This window comes from Nematostella vectensis, chromosome 2 (genome assembly GCF_932526225.1).
Source record: "Nematostella vectensis chromosome 2, jaNemVect1.1, whole genome shotgun sequence".
NCBI classification, from domain to species: Eukaryota; Metazoa; Cnidaria; class Anthozoa; order Actiniaria; family Edwardsiidae; genus Nematostella; species Nematostella vectensis.
The window spans coordinates 4238245-4253305 of record NC_064035.1 but is presented as its reverse complement, the minus strand read 5'-3'; the positions used below and the strand labels follow the sequence as shown (position 1 = coordinate 4253305).

At 43.9% G+C, this 15061-nt stretch overlaps 3 protein-coding genes and 1 long non-coding RNA gene across 5 annotated transcripts; 2 read left to right on the top strand and 2 right to left on the bottom strand.

Annotated features, from left to right (window-relative positions):
- Positions 1–41: 41 nt before the first annotated feature.
- Positions 42–6662, bottom strand: LOC5514820. Its single transcript, XM_032384371.2, has 2 exons — positions 6415–6662; positions 42–5887 (listed from the first exon to the last, which is right to left on the bottom strand). The coding sequence occupies exon 2, from the start codon at positions 5877–5879 to the stop codon at positions 429–431; it is 5451 nt and encodes a 1816-aa protein (XP_032240262.2). The 5' UTR covers positions 5880–5887; positions 6415–6662; the 3' UTR covers positions 42–428.
- A 264-nt stretch (positions 6663–6926) lies between these two features.
- Positions 6927–10376, top strand: LOC5514868 (major facilitator superfamily domain-containing protein 6-A). The gene has a single exon (XM_001634985.3). It carries the CDS (start codon positions 7729–7731, stop codon positions 9271–9273), a length of 1545 nt encoding a protein of 514 aa, XP_001635035.2. The 5' UTR covers positions 6927–7728; the 3' UTR covers positions 9274–10376.
- Positions 10377–10724: 348 nt separating this feature from the next.
- LOC5514819 (major facilitator superfamily domain-containing protein 6-A) lies at positions 10725–13131 on the bottom strand. Of its 2 annotated transcripts, none has more exons than XM_048724374.1 (3): positions 12936–13131; positions 11229–12594; positions 10725–10980 (listed from the first exon to the last, which is right to left on the bottom strand). In XM_048724374.1, the coding sequence occupies exons 1-3, from the start codon at positions 12984–12986 to the stop codon at positions 10742–10744; spliced, it is 1656 nt and encodes a 551-aa protein (XP_048580331.1). In that variant the 5' UTR covers positions 12987–13131; the 3' UTR covers positions 10725–10741. The 2 variants fall into 2 exon arrangements, with proteins under 2 accessions (XP_048580331.1, XP_001634979.1); XM_001634929.3 differs by lacking the exon at positions 12936–13131 and adding an exon at positions 12697–12819.
- LOC116619538 lies at positions 12853–14866 on the top strand. Its single transcript, XR_004296726.2, has 2 exons — positions 12853–12992; positions 13111–14866. It is a non-coding gene; the product is annotated as an uncharacterized LOC116619538 (long non-coding RNA).
- Positions 14867–15061: the final 195 nt, after the last annotated feature.

Below are 15061 nucleotides of genomic sequence, written 5' to 3'. Positions count from 1 at the left end.
CTCTAGTTGTGGGGATATTTCACAAATGGATTTAAAGACAATTATTTTAATTGTTTTTATTATCATAAAAAAGTTTGTGGATATACACAGTATAAAACTATCACCATAAACCATGGCGAGAACGCTGCCACCATAAACCATGCCGAGAACGCTGCCACCATAAACCATGCCGAGAACGCTGCCACCATAAACCATGCCGAGAACGCTGCCACCTCGGCCTGCAAGAATCCCGGGCAACACCGCACGTCGTTAATGCTAAGGTTACGTGTTGTACGAAGTCTTATCGAGATTTGATATCCAATACTCCAGGCCGTCAACAGTTTGTTCTTGTGCTCATAATTGGCTCACTGTGGAGTGGAAATATACTGACATATTTTATAAAGAAAATATAACCCAGTGCTGCGGTGCATGCCGCCGTATGGCAGGCTTTAAAGGTAGGGTCTCATACACTGATAGATGACCTCCGCCATCTTATTGTAACCGTACGGCGTGAAATGTAGATGATCATCCCAGATAGTAGATTCCATCTGGGGCGCTAACGAATGACGAGGAATCTTCACTGCTAAGTCACACAATATCGTCCTACCCCGCGACCGGGCTGCGAAGTCACGTAACGCCTGGTTAATCTTCCTTCTCATAATCCACAGTGTTTTATACTGGGGCCACGCCTCATACGCGCTTTCGGGGATAGTAAGAAGCACTGTTCTTGCGCCGTACTGGTATGATATCTCATGCAGCTTCTCTATATCCTGGAAGATCTTGGGCGCCCAGATACTGATCAGTTGGTTCATGAATGAGTCGTCGTCGCCGAAGTTCTTCACGTGAGCCACGTCGTTCGTGCCGGCAAGGATAATGACCCAGTCGAAGTGAGAGCTGTTGCCGAGTACCTGAGGCAGTCTTTTGGTCATGCTCCCGTGAGTCATCTCGCCCGTCTTACCACTGGTGGTCAGTTTGTACTTCGCCGCAGGGTTAGAGTTCAGTAGCCTGCTCAACATGATACTGTACGGGTGAAAGCTCCTGCCGTGGTGATTGTACCCATTAGTTAGACTGTCCCCGAAGCACAAGATCTTCTTTGCGTAAGGATCGGCGTCGTAACGTGACAGAGGAGCCCTGCCCATACTAATGTCTATTTTAGGGTTGGGATGAGGGATAAGACCCTCTTTTGGTACCGTGATCGACATGTGTTTATTGACTGGAGGTGCTGGTGGTGGAGGTTCTGGTTCTGATAGTGTTAGAAGATAATTTGATAGAGGCGCGCTTTGAGTCAGCGACCCAAAGAGATCGTCTCTACCACCCAGAGTACTTTCGCTGGTTGTCGTCTGCGCTTCGCTTTCGATAGCTCTGGTGGGTTTAGTGGTTTTTACGTTATCACCAACGAGTCCGCTAATACCAAGCTTCATAAGCAACTCCTTTATTTCGCTACTTCTTGATTTGGTCGTGGGTTTAATTGTTGGCCTAGTGGTAGGCTTCGGCGCTGTAATTTGTTTCGCTTTCTTTTTCAAATGCGCTTTTTCAAGAAGAATAGGCAAGATATCTTTAAGCTCGCTTTCTAAGCTGGCATCTTTAGATGTTTGTTTTGTCGTAGTAGACGTCGTTGTTGTTGACGGTGTTGTAGTTGGTGGCGTTGTGGTTGGTGTGGTTTTTGTAGGTGATGTCGTTGTCGTAGATGGCTTGGGGGTGGTTGTTACCTGATCACTCTTCTCTTGTTGCATGTCGGCCTTTACGCTGTTCACCACGGATGGCAATATCTTAGCCAAGAGTTTCTGCATGTACTCTGGACTACTGATGTCCAGTGGTTTCTTTGAAACGTGCTTACTTTTTTTCGACGTCTTATTATGCTTCTTTCTAGCACGTGCTCTCTTCTTCTTACTTGCTTTCCTTGCTTGCTTAATCTTTTCAAGAACTCCTTTCAAACCCTTGACTGGCGACGTGGAGTTCGCCTTGCCTATGTTACCTGCGTTACCGTTTGCGAGTGAAAGGACTTTCAGAAGCTTGTTAAAGAAGGCGTCATCTGTGGCATCTCTGCTTTTTTCCTTTTTGGTGGCACTCTTGTGATTTTTCCCTGGTTTGTTATGAGTGCGTCTAGAATTCTTATGGTTATTTCTCCTCGTGTGGGAGGCCTTCTTGTGTTTGTTTAATCGTTTCTTGCCGTGCGATTTTCGTTCCCTCGATGGGATGCGATGGGATGTTCCCATGTGTCTGTGATGTTTGTGATGCAAGAACGTTTTGTCATGATTATCTCGTGGCTTGGGTATATCGCTACGGTAGTTTGATCGACTCCTCTCGCGCTGTTTTTGCTTCATCTTTTCCATCAAACCTCGAAAAGCCGTCGGTGCAAAGTGTACAGCGCTAGATTTTCTACAAAGATCAACGCCGTACTTCGGTTGTTCATTTTGTTGCAAAACCCTCACACGTATGATACCATTTGTTCTAAAGTAATGCTTTCTACAGACCTGGGTGGCTTTCAAGTTAATGTAACCTTCAATACGTTGCTTCAAACTGACCACATTACATACGAGCACGGTGTAAATATACTTGTCGTCATTGGCAGAAGATCTCGCCATGGCAACCCTTCCCGTAGCAGTGAACATTTTAACTGTCCTACAAACATCCACTTTTCTGTGCACGCTCACCCATTTTCCCCGGACTTCTTCATCGATCGAGTGTTTTCTCTTAAACTGAGCATAGTGTTTAAAGTCCATCACATGTCTCACATCCTTCAATACAGGAAAAGTTGGTAGCGTTTCTCTAGATTTTGTTGGATGGTGTTTGTGTGAATGCTCATGCTTTTGCTTTCTTCTTGATTTATGAGAGACATTGTGCTTTGTCTTAGCTGGCTCTTTCAAATGCTTGTGTTTTTTAAAATGAGAATAAAGATGGACTATCTTTTTGTGCTTACTGCTGTTTTTATGTCTATGCCTATTCTTACGGTGGCTTCTTGTTTTCTTGTCATGTCTGTGTGAGTGTTGATGGTGATGTTTTCTCGCCAAGGACTTTCTGGCTTCCTGGCTAAGATGGTGGATCTTGTGTCGTCGCATGTGATGAAGTTCCTCAGTCTTCTTCTCCATCTTTTCCATAGTGCCCTCCTTGGTGTCAGAAGGTGCGCTGGACTCGACCTCTACCCGATCATCGGTGGAGCTGCTTGATTCGTCATCTCTGAGCTCGGGAATCGTCTCTTTACGGTCTGTCTCGTGTTTGCTTGACTCACGGTTTCCATGGTTCATTTCGTTGTTACCTTTGGCAAACACGTGCTTGTGGTAATGATACAGACGTCCTGTTTGTCCATTTTGCTCATTATCAGAGGGTCCATAATTATCAATTTGATACGTTTTCTCATGATTTTCATCATCATTATTCAATTTGTCCTCATCGTCAACACTGTTGACATCCTTGCGCTTAGGATCATAATTGTTCTGATGGTGTTCATTATCTTTGCCGGCATGACGCACGCGCTCATCTTCATCCTTGGCGTGACTTTCGTCATTTTCTTTGTCATCATTGTCATCACCATTATCAGAAAATTTGTCCTTTTCTGATGTTGACTGTTTCTCGTTGCTATCATCTATATTCTTTTCATGATGATGCTTGCTTTTCTGAGTATAGTGGTAGTTATGGCGAGAATCATCATTATCATTGACATCACCATCATTATCCATATTATCATCACCGTCGTCATAGTTCTTGTTGTGGAGGTCGTGACGTAGGCCATCCTGGTCCTGTTCAGCACCATCAACAGATTCGTCAACACCTTCGTATTCACTACTTCCAGAGTTTTCTTTGTGATTTTCTATGTTCTTGAGATATTTATCGCGGAACATTGCGTAATCGATATCGTTTTCTTCATCTTTGCTTTCAAGGTCTTTTTCTTGATCATCGCTATCGCTCCTTTCATTTCCGCCGTCTTTGCGATCCAGTTTTTCTAACTTTTTCTTTTCTGTTTTTTTATCATAACCGTTCGCATACTTCTCTAGTGCATTCTCTTGCGCATTCTCTCGTGCATTGTTTTCAGTCAACGTCTCTTTAGGCAGCGCCTTTTGCTTGTGCTTGTCATTGCGGTCCCTTGACAAGTGTTCTCTATCGTGCTTTATGGAGTCGTCATGCCCTCTGTTCGTCCCGGGATCAATCCCATCATGCTCACTGTTAATCTCGGGGTCAATCCCATCATGCTCTCTGTTTATCATAGGATCAATCCCATGATGCTCTCTGTTTATCATAGGATCAATCTCATCATGCTCTCTGTTAATCCCGAGATCAATCCCATCATGCTCTCTGTTAATCTCGGGATCAATCTCATCATGCTCTCTGTTTATCCCGAGATCAATCCCATAATGCTTTCTGTTAATCCCGGGATCAATCTCATCGTGCTCTCTGTTCATCCCGGGATCAATCCCATGATGCTCTCTGTTCATCTCTGGATCAATCCCATCATGCTCACTGTTAATTCCGGAATTTATCTCATCATGCTCTCTGTTCATCCCGGGATCAACCCCATGATGCTCTCTGTTCATCATAGGATCAATCCCATCATGCTCTTTGTTCATCCCAGGGTGAATCCCGTCATGCTCTCTGCTTACACCAGAATCAACCCCATCATGCTTTCTGTTTATCTCAGGATCCACCTCGTTTTGACCTTCGTTTCCGCGTGGAGTATCAAGGTCATCAAAGGTATCTTCTCCGATCAAGCTGGTACGAGTTCGTGTCGGGTTTGCTGTGATCTCAATCCAGTGGCGCGTATTTGTAACCGGATTGGTAGGTGTTGAGTATCGTAAAAGCGGATTGGTAGGTGTTGAGAATCGTGCAGCGGTATTCACACGTTTTCTTCCTCGGCGCCCTGTTCTTGACTGGAAAGGACTTTCCCGCCCTGCTGTCTTCGGCCGGTAGGGATTGGGAGCTGTTTTGGGAGTGTCCCATGGGTCCTCGCCCACACTAGGCACCCTTGGTGGCCAGGGTGGTGGAGGGGATAGCTGAACCACACCAACGTCTTCACCAATAATCGGTGACCTTAAGTACCCTTCCTCGTCGCCAGGGTAGTTCTCGAGGTACATACGGTCACGGAATTCGGTTACGGATTCTCTCGTCAGGCGAGCTGTTGGTAGATACCCCAAGGTAGGAGGGGGTAGTGTAGGAGGCATATAAGGTATGGGTGGTGGTTCTGGGAGTTTATCCGCTAATGGTCGTGGTGGTGATGGTGGTGGAGGCGGTGGTGGTCGTGGTGGTGATGGTGGTGGAGGCGGTGGTGGTGGTGGTGATGGCGGTGGACGTGGTGGTGGCGGTGGTGGTTGAGTAATTTGTGATGGTGAAGTTGGATGAGATGTTCCAATACTGATTTGATCGATTGCATTCACTCTTGCATTTCCAGGCAATCTTGTGGGGGGAAAGGTTGTGCCAATCGATTGTCGCAACGCGTCACCAGTAGGGAAAGAAATAGTTGGAGGGAAAAAACTTTTAAGCTCCTCTTCGTCTTCAGTCGACCAACTAGGAAGACTTGGCTCAAAGGTAGCGGCACTGGATGTCGGAGAAACTTTAGCATTTCCAGTCCCAGGCCTCCTCGCATGTCCGGACCGTGAGGAGTGAGCACTAACGATTTTCCAGAGTGCGTAAACGAAGGCGATGATGAAAAGAGCAAAAATCGCGTAGAACGCCACAGAAGCGTAGCCCTTGTGACACAAGAGCAGATCGGTAAGTTTATCGCTACACTTGAGACCAGTCGTACAACTGCTCAACCTCTCCCTGGTGTCGAGGCCAATACGTCGCCACCAGTAACTCTTGGGTACAGAGTGCGGTCGGCGAGATCGCTTGCTGCTTTTAGAGTTTTTAGAGCTTTTAGAGGATTTCTTCTCCTTGGTCCTTTTTTCTTTGTGAGCTTCTTCCGTCGGCATTATGTATCCTAAGAACAAGAGGAAGGAAATCTTTATTAACAGAAACGCTATAATTATATCAAGTAGTTATAAAAGGTTCGAAGAGCTGCAACTTTTTTTTTTTGAATTTGTGACAATGAATCCGCAATAAAAGCTTAAGTATAATAGCATTTATTCATTTTCGAAACAAATTTCTGTTTTAAAGATTACATGGGACATCTGATTTATTTATCGGCTTCCACAAAGCTTTTATTTTTACTTTAAGTTTTATATAAAGAACCGGAAGAAAAGAGTTTGGACTCTTAAAAATTCTTGGTAGCTTAACGAGTTGCACCAAGGTACGAATCTGCTGGTTCAAATTATCCTGGTTTGGTTTAGGATTATTTCATTTCTCGATGCGCGTCATTTGGCTGAGTTCGTTTGTTGTTGTTTTGTCTATAGAATCGAGCATGTGACTTCTAGGTTGACCAAGCAGCACACATCCAAAGCTAACAAGTCTGCTGATGCGTGTGATTTTTTTCGTCGCCCCATTTGCCGTTAAAATATTTGTACTTACATTGCACAACAGTCAGTGGTAACTCCTTGCTTTCCAAGTACTCACGAAAGCATCCTCTATTAACTCACATTTTCCCGGAGCAATTCATTTGAAATAGCTTTCCCTCTCTGGTGGTAACGTGTTCCAGTAAATCTTTGCGTCTGGTAGGTTTGATATTCTTTATATTTGCGTTGTTTTTAGACCAAGATAGAGAAAATTCCCGTTTGTTTGGTCTGTGCGACACGATATTGGGCCCGCCCTTTCCGCAAGTTTTGGTTCTCATTTTGGAGATGACTTGTCGTGACTTCGTGAGATCACCTAGTAAAATGGTCGGTGGAAACGCGGCTCAATCCAGTTCAAAATACAAGAAATTGTGACAATTATCTCCTGTTCGCCTTGCTATCAGGCGATGTAACTAATCATAAGGTTTTATATAAATAGTGCTGAACAAAGGAGAGTACAAAATTGAACATCTCGTAGAAATAAAGCGAATCCATGTAATCACGCATCACTGGTGGAATTCTGGAGGATGGTCTTGGCTTCATATTACAAGAGAGCATCTCAAAACTCCACGTGCATGTTTTCTTTTCATTTTATTGTTCGTGATATTTTTCATTTCCATGAGCATTGGCTACTCGTGTCGTTAGGGTGTCATCAAAAGCAATTTGGAAAATGGAACAATGTCTTGCTATTTATTGCATATCGACTTTTTTTTACATAGAAGTATTAACAATAGTCAGATTTACGTAAAAACAGATTTGAGGTGATACTAGATATTTCATTCAGGGGTAACTATTGCTGGATGATATGGAATGTGAAGCAGATCTGAAATTTATTTCAACTATTAATTAAATGGAATAAGATAATGACTCCCATCATTATCTAATTGACTATTGAGTTAATTATTAGGTGTCTAATTAGCGACGGAGATGTCCGTTGTACTGACTAAATCGAATTTAAATTCACAGGGATTTCGGTAATGTTTTCTAAACATACCGCTAGTAGCTTGTAACCGAGTGTTCCCCATGCTCTGATCAATCACAGGTGGTCACTTAATTTTTAACGACCGACTAATCTTTGGGAGATCATTGGTCAATCCATCATTAGATTTGGCACAATAGCAACAACCAGGGACTAGAATTCTACATTTTGGTATGCTACACGTCGTTCATAACAGCATCAAAAATTACAAGAAACTAAGGGGGTAAGCCCCTAAAAATGAATGCTGGGATAACTCTTTTTGGGTTTCATGACGCCCGCAGTGGACTAAAATGTGATCTGCATTGTTTCTAATCATTCAAACATATCACTTGATGCGTTCATGAAATCGTTAAAATGGGAAACGATAAACGCCCCGAAGAGCCACCAGTATATACGCGTGTGGAGGTGTTGTACGAGGAGCTACAGGATGACAGCGTAACACAACATGAAGGCGAACCCCAAGCGGAGAAGGAGGAGTGTATCAATAGGCGAGTGTTAGTGCCTAAAGCTTTTTACACGTCCTTCTATACCGGAATAGGCGCGCTGTACCCTTACCTTCCAATGTACTTTAAGCAGCTCCACCTGAGTCCCAACCAGACGGGCATGCTGATTGGCTCCCGCCCGCTCATACAGTTCCTGGCGACACCTGTGTGGGGTGTCATTGCAGACAGGTTCTGTAAGGGGAAGGTGATCTTGCTGATGTCGGTGCTGGGTTGGCTGCTGTCCAATGCGTTACTTGCTCTAGCGCCCGACACCCGTCACACGATAGTATGCGAGTACGACCCCTTGTCGGATGACGAGCGCATGCCCTTGAGACGCCAACTCACGCCTTATAAGACTTTTACGAGTAAGGCGGTAACTTGGTCACGCAATCACTCACGCAATATGTCGATCCAAGATCATGGTAACCTCCCTCGACCCTGGGCCCTGCAGCTTGTGGACGAGCCTGTCACTAGTCTCCATGACAACGTCACGGCAGAAAATCACGTGTTTACCTACCTGTTTGTGGTTACAGTAGTCGGGACTTTGGTTTCTGCTCCAACGCACGTGATGGCGGACACAGCCACCCTGACCACCCTAGAAGGGCAGCTGCACAAATACGGGGGAATCCGACTTTGGGGGTCCCTAGGGTGGGGGATAGGGGGGTTTTCTGTTGGCGCCGCAGTGAGCAATAATCATCAATCTCGCTGCAATGGCGAAGTTGTCATTGACTATCTACCTTGTTTTTATGTTTACATCGTTGCTATGGCGACAGCGCTTATTTGCGCCACGCAGTTCCAGTACAATGCAGACTCAGGGGCGGAGTCGTGTAATCGACAAGGCATCATGGCGGCTCTGAAGGTGTTACGCTGCCCACAACACTGCTGTGTGCTGGTTATCGCCTTCTACTGCGGTTCAGCCACGGGATTCATCGAGACTTTCCTCTTCTGGTATCTGCATGAGCTAGGAGGTGATCAGCTATTGTATAGCGTAGTAAACGGCACCAACTGCGCGGCCGAGGTACTAGTGTTTATGATAACGGACCGGCTCATTACCCGTCTTGGTCAGGTAACGATTATCTACCTCGCGTTGGCTTGTTACGCGCTGCGCTTTGTGTATTTTTACTGTCTAACGAGCCCGTGGTGGGTGCTGCCAGCGGAGATCCTTCAGGGTATTACGACGGCGGCGTTTTGGGCTGCCTGTGTGTCATATATTGGGCTCCACCCCGGGGCCTCTCATACTCTGCAAGGCATTCTGAACGCGATGTACATGGGACTTGGGTTTGCAGCAGGGGGATTCTTTGGCGGAGTGGTGGTCCACCTTGTAGGTTTACCCGACGCGTTCCTCGTGTTTGGTGCAGCAAGTCTGGTGTTACTGGTCATCTTCGTCACTCTCAATCACGTGACGAAGAGACGATAATCACGTGACGAAGAGACGGTAATGGACCGTTTTCCGGATAATGGAGTTCTTTAAATCGAAAAATTCTTTCACAGGTCGGAGTTTTTTTTGCAGTGATCGTGAACTTTTTTCTTAAGAAAACATGAAGCGACCTTGTTGCAAGGGCTACGGTTCGTTTAAAAAAATAGTTGCAAGACGGCTATAAACAAACGCTGGCCAAGCAAAGCCTACATTATCTGGAAGCTGCCCATTGAAACTTCAGATGAGTACAATGCAATAGAACAACAGACAATCAAAAATGTGTTTTTTATTACACTTTACAATAACATATTTTTGTAAAAATTGCATATTTACAACAGCCTGTTTTCATGTCGCTAATAGCCAATTTGACATGTCATGAGACCATGAACCAAAATCAACACATAGCGACAAGGCACTCGGGTTAATTGCCTCAGAAAGCATTTTGAGCGCAAGAGACATGCAACTTATGGGCCTGCGTGAAAACACAGATCTACTAACCATTTACCCTCGAACCTTGTTCCCATTCGCTCGTACCAGGCGCTCGTTTTTCGAAACACCCGAGAATTCTCGGGCCGGCAAACTTTATTTTGCATTTTTGCCCAAAATTTCGCATGTTTTCCTTTTCGAGAACCGCTTTCATGTTTTAGAACAGTTTAAACTTCCTCTTGGTTCATTTTTCGAATGATTACGCTCAATAGGGCTATTTTCGAAGTTTTGCTGAAGCCAGAAAGTTACCCGAAAAGTTTCGGGTGACTGCGAGGTCCCGAGAACTTTTTTAATATTTAAGCCATGTGCATTTCGGGCCCGAGAAGTTCGGGAAAGATCAAAATCTATAAATCTATAAGAGAATCATCCTTTATATGAATCTTTGTTGTAAAATATGATATTTGAATATGATATTTGATATTTCAACACATTTAGATACCATAAATTTTATAGAAATTAGCCAGCTTTTAAAATTTAAAGAATAAATCGTTTTCGGGCCCGAGAATTCTCGGGTGTTTTGAGAAACGAGCCCCAGTTCTCTTAGGAGATATTGAGCCTTAGCGTTGTATCAAAGTGACGGTTACTAATACTTGGATTAAACTTTGCTGGCAAAGTAACAAATGTAAGTGTCACGCAGACTTAAGCCCCTGTGCAAACTACGCCAGCACCTGCCAGTGAATTCTTGCTTGACTGACTATAGGACAAAGGAAATGGGAAATGGACTTTCTGACATTTCCTTTGTCTTGTGGTCAGTCGAGCAAGAATTCGCCAGCAATGATGGCGGGTGCTGGCGCAGTTTGCACGGGGCTATAGAGTTATTGGACGACCATGCACGGCCATGTGTTGTGTGACACTCCCACTTATTTAACACGCCTTTGTTTTTTTATGTGGTCTATACCTATTTTTTGCGGTAAGGGTTTGGTATTTCGAGTCGGGTATTGTGCTAAAAAAACAAAGCACACTGCTTTCTTGGCACAGAAGTTTATTCATCATCAACTCCGGTCTCAGGGCTTTTCTTTGTGCTCACTTTTTCGTAACCATCACCTGGTGACTCGGTCTTAGTTGCGAAATGATCGATTAGTACGTAAGCCCCAAGGTCGGCTAAACTGAGCACGCCAAACAGAGCAAATGTTCGTGGAGCACCCACCGCGCTGATGAAGAAACCCCCAATAAACTCGCCGCACCCGTGGCCAAGACCCCAATGAACACTGTGGAGAATTCCTAAGGAAAAAGCGTTAGATTTATAATGGGGCTATTACATCTGATAAAGTTGAGGGGAGGGCGGAACATATTATGAAAAGTGCGAGTGCAAGTTTGGGAGGTTTAATTTGATGAATTTTATAAAAGATGAGTAGGTCACATTCCATTGCGGGTTGATGAGGTTATATCTCATTTGAGTCTGGCCTTGAAATACATATGTGAGTTTGATGGAATGGATATATGTTATATTGTTTTTTTCACCATCCTACCTTGTAGCGTGAACGTTGCTCCTTCAACTGAGGTATTCCCCACAAATGACATGAGTGACGCCCATACGCCAGCCGTTGTAACCCCAGACAGCGTCTCGATAGGTATCACATACCAGGGATTCTTCACAAATGCATAGAAGAACAGTCGAAAAGAGTAACACATCAAACCTAACCACAGTACACGCACCGCCCCAAACGACGAGATCAACCGGGAGGACAGGAAGTACACGGTCACTTCCGCCACACAGTTTACCCCGGACATGATGCTGAATAGCATCTGGGTGCCACCGAGATCCTTCAGGTGCCAGAATAGGAACACCTTAATCAGGCCCATCGCGATACCCACATAGAACACAGTGGTAAGGAAGATCATGTAATGTGCAGTCATTAGAGACTGGATACCTTTCAACACACTTTTTCTTTGCGGTGGCTCACTAGAGTGCTCAGCGATCTCGATATCCTCAAGAAGTACATTATCTGGTTCGGATTTGTTCTTCTCAAAGTCCAGCTTTAGCCCTATGAACAAGGCTATAAGCATAAACCCACCGTAGGTGTAGAAACAAGGGTAGTAATTGACGTCTTTTCTCTTCGCGCTGCCAGGGGGACAGAGGTGTGTCTTACTGACCGCCGCACCCACGAGAAAAGCCATCATACCCCAGCCTATCGAGCCCCAAAGCCTCTGTTTGCCGTATTTATGGGTCTCATTGTTTTCCCGCAAGAGCTGGACCGTGGCGGAATCCCCAAACGTTAAGCTCGGGCAAGAGATAACCGTGAAGAACACAGTGACAAGCAGAAGGTACAGAAACACTTGAGTTTTTTTGGCGCTGTGGTAAGTGTCGGTTCCTTCAAAGGCTATCTGATCTCCTTGAGGCCAGGGCGTCAGATCAGAGGAGTCTTGCGCCATCTCCGTCACTCTTTCCATGTAGCTGATATTGTAAGGAATGCCATGGAACTCCACACTGCGGTGAAATTTCGTGACATTTCTCAGTGACTTGTCCTCGCACAAATCCATGGGTGCGAACGCGTAAGACAGCAACCCGAGGTTTATGGCTATGGTGGAGATGAAGAAGAGAAGCCTGCTTATACGGTATTTATCTGCTATGGCACTCCATACCGGAATGAAAAAGAAAGCGATATAGGGCTTGATTCCTGTGATTATCCCGACTTGGCTAGCAGGGAGTTCCAGTTGCTTCAGATATAACGAGAGGTATGGCAACAGTGACCCTTGTGCTGCGAAGAAAAAGAAATAGAATCCTTTCGGAATCAGATATTTTCTATTGAATCCACACACTTTGTCTTTTTTCAAGTCTTGGGTAGCAGCGTCCCCTGGTATGTCTTCGTCTTTCGCCATGGCCCAGACTGTTATCTATAAACACAAGATACGTATTTTGCAGTCAGCTCTCTTCATTGTTTACCAAAGAGGTTACTTTAAAATCCGGTGAAAACGCGACAAAAGCGTGAGACTTACGGGTGGTTCGACAGGTGAACACAGGTCTAAGAACAAACGACTTCACGTCTAGCGCTGTTAAATTATCTCTTTCTCTTCTTTTCACAACACATTCAAATCACAATTTGCAGATGTGCATCGACACCCTGGCGACCAATGTTACATTCAGGAATATGTCATATTTGAACAATGCCATGCAAGAACAGCTAAGTAAATATCTCAGGTTGAACTGATGACTCGTGAATACGTGCGCCCTTTACCTGTATCGTGAAGATGATGTGTGTCAAAGTCCGCGCTCCATGGCTACTCATACGGTGGTATTCTCATATTCATATATTTACAGCTGTACCTGTTATGGTTATAGCGACCGTATGAAGTCATCTATTCAGCGACAACTATACTAACTATTTGCTTTTCACTAAATTCTTTATTTAGATACATCTATTACTTGGCCAACCTCAGTTAAGCGGCCAATTGTTCGGTCCCGGGGGCGGCCGCTGCATACAGGTACCACTGTATCAAGAAGTCAACTGGAATAACTTTTTCAAAGCCCAAGGTTTTGGATAATCAGTACACAGTTGTGGAATCACTTTTCTCCCGCCCTTTTCAAAAAGCTCGGGCGCTTTGGGGCGAGTTGTCAGATCCCACCGAGATTGAATTCTCGCCAGGAAATTTTGTTTAATACTAGTATATTTTATTCTATGATTTAAAAAAAAATAATACTTAAGAACTTAACTTTCTTGTCCCAAATTTAATTTACTATTATCAGTAAGTTAAGTTGTAGCCTGCTCTCCAGTGCGTTAATTCGGAAGTTCCTTTTTATATTTTGGTTTCGGGGTTCCTGTTGCGAGAAAAAACGAAGGGTAGGGGAGAAAGCCCCCCCCCCCCCCCCCCCCCACCCAATTCTCGATTTATTTGCGCCACAGGGATTCTGAACAAGGAAATCACACAAGAGAACCGGCACGCAGACTGGTTAATTTGCTTTATGGGAAATATTTTTGGCACTTTTATATGATGGAACTTAAATTAACTCTTTTTTAGCACTTTGTTGAAAAAACGCAACAAAAGAAATGGGTAAGGACATGTTCCTTCAATAAAAATGCTTTTATCTTTTTCACATAACAATTTCCTTTGGCAGCCCATAGGAGGGGCGGAGGGGTTAAGCTACTGCCACCCCCCCCCCCCCCCCCAAACTCTGTAACGTATTAAGGTATTACATTATGCATATAACATTTTCTGGCAAACGCTTTTACATTTTGCGCTAATCAAGGTATACAATTTTTGGCAAATTGTAATACAAGTTGCGTTGGCTTTACACCCACTTCCCTGGTTACACCATCCATATTGATGATACAATATTTCAAAGTTTGGCTTACAAAAGTTACCTCATTTTATTAAATAACAATTTTATTTAGCAATTATAAAAACATTACAAAACGATTATCTGTTAAAAGGAAAGTGATCCTACACAACTCTGCAATTTAAAATATATAGATATCAAACAATTACTGCAAGGACAAAAAATTACTTTAAATTATTATTGTTTCCTTATTATCCCAGTCCCTCTTGTAGACTCATGTAGAGGCAGGAACAGGGGTACGTCCCAGACACCTCAACCTCCTCAAATACAACAAAAGATTCAACAAGGATGGAGATCAGACACTGCACTATATGATACAAAAAACTAAAAGTGGACAGAATGAATGCATATAACGAGCTGTGGTAGGTCTTAAATATTGAGGCGGGCAACGCAATGATATAGAAACACAGCACAGCCATGTTCCTACATACATATCTGTGTTTTTTTATTTGGGGGGGGGGGCATATGCACCCAGCTGATTTATGAGGCTTTTTAAGGCATCCCTATTGGTAAAAGGCCTTGAAAGCAACTGAAAACATTTAAACTGTTCTTAGCTTTGGTTCTTGAATTACAGAGAATTACATGAGATTTTGAAAGAAAAGTTTAATGACTAAAAGGAATTGGATGTAAAAGTGTAGTGTCAAAATTCAATCTTAATTGGGTCCTTATTTGAAAGGAACAGTTGTTGACAAAGGGCACTTAATTGATTCATTACTGCACAGGTGGCCCAGGCTCAAGGCAAGTGATCTAAGAGTGAGTGAACTTTAGTTTTTCATAATCTTGTTCAAAAATAAACATTCTGACTTCATTAAAAAGAAGTTTCACAATGTATATTGATATTCTAAGTTGTTTCAGTCACTTTGAATACCATTTAGCAATTTTTTTCTGGATTTGAGTAGCCGCAGAAAAGGTTAGTAAAGTACACCCTAAAAATAGTCCGCCAAGTTTGACTTAGGTGTGTTCAAGTTTCAGGCCCGTACCCAAGATTTTTTTTTTTTTTGGGGGGGGGGGGGGGGGGGGGATTGA

What these genes read in the sequence shown, in the direction of transcription:
- LOC5514820 (XM_032384371.2), bottom strand. Translation starts at nt 5,879, where the DNA reads ATGCCGACGGAAGAAGCTCACAAAGAAAAAAGGACCAAGGAGAAGAAA.
- LOC5514868 (XM_001634985.3), top strand. Translation starts at nt 7,729, where the DNA reads ATGGGAAACGATAAACGCCCCGAAGAGCCACCAGTATATACGCGTGTG.
- LOC5514819 (XM_048724374.1), bottom strand. Translation starts at nt 12,986, where the DNA reads ATGAGTAGCCATGGAGCGCGGACTTTGACACACATCATCTTCACGATA. An exon ending in ACATCATCTTCACGATACAG is followed by an intron (nt 12,595 to 12,935) that starts GTAAAGGGCGCA and finishes TTGTGTTTATAG; the next exon opens with ATAACAGTCTGGGCCATGGC. An exon ending in AGCAACGTTCACGCTACAAG is followed by an intron (nt 10,981 to 11,228) that starts GTAGGATGGTGA and finishes CTTTTTCCTTAG; the next exon opens with GAATTCTCCACAGTGTTCAT.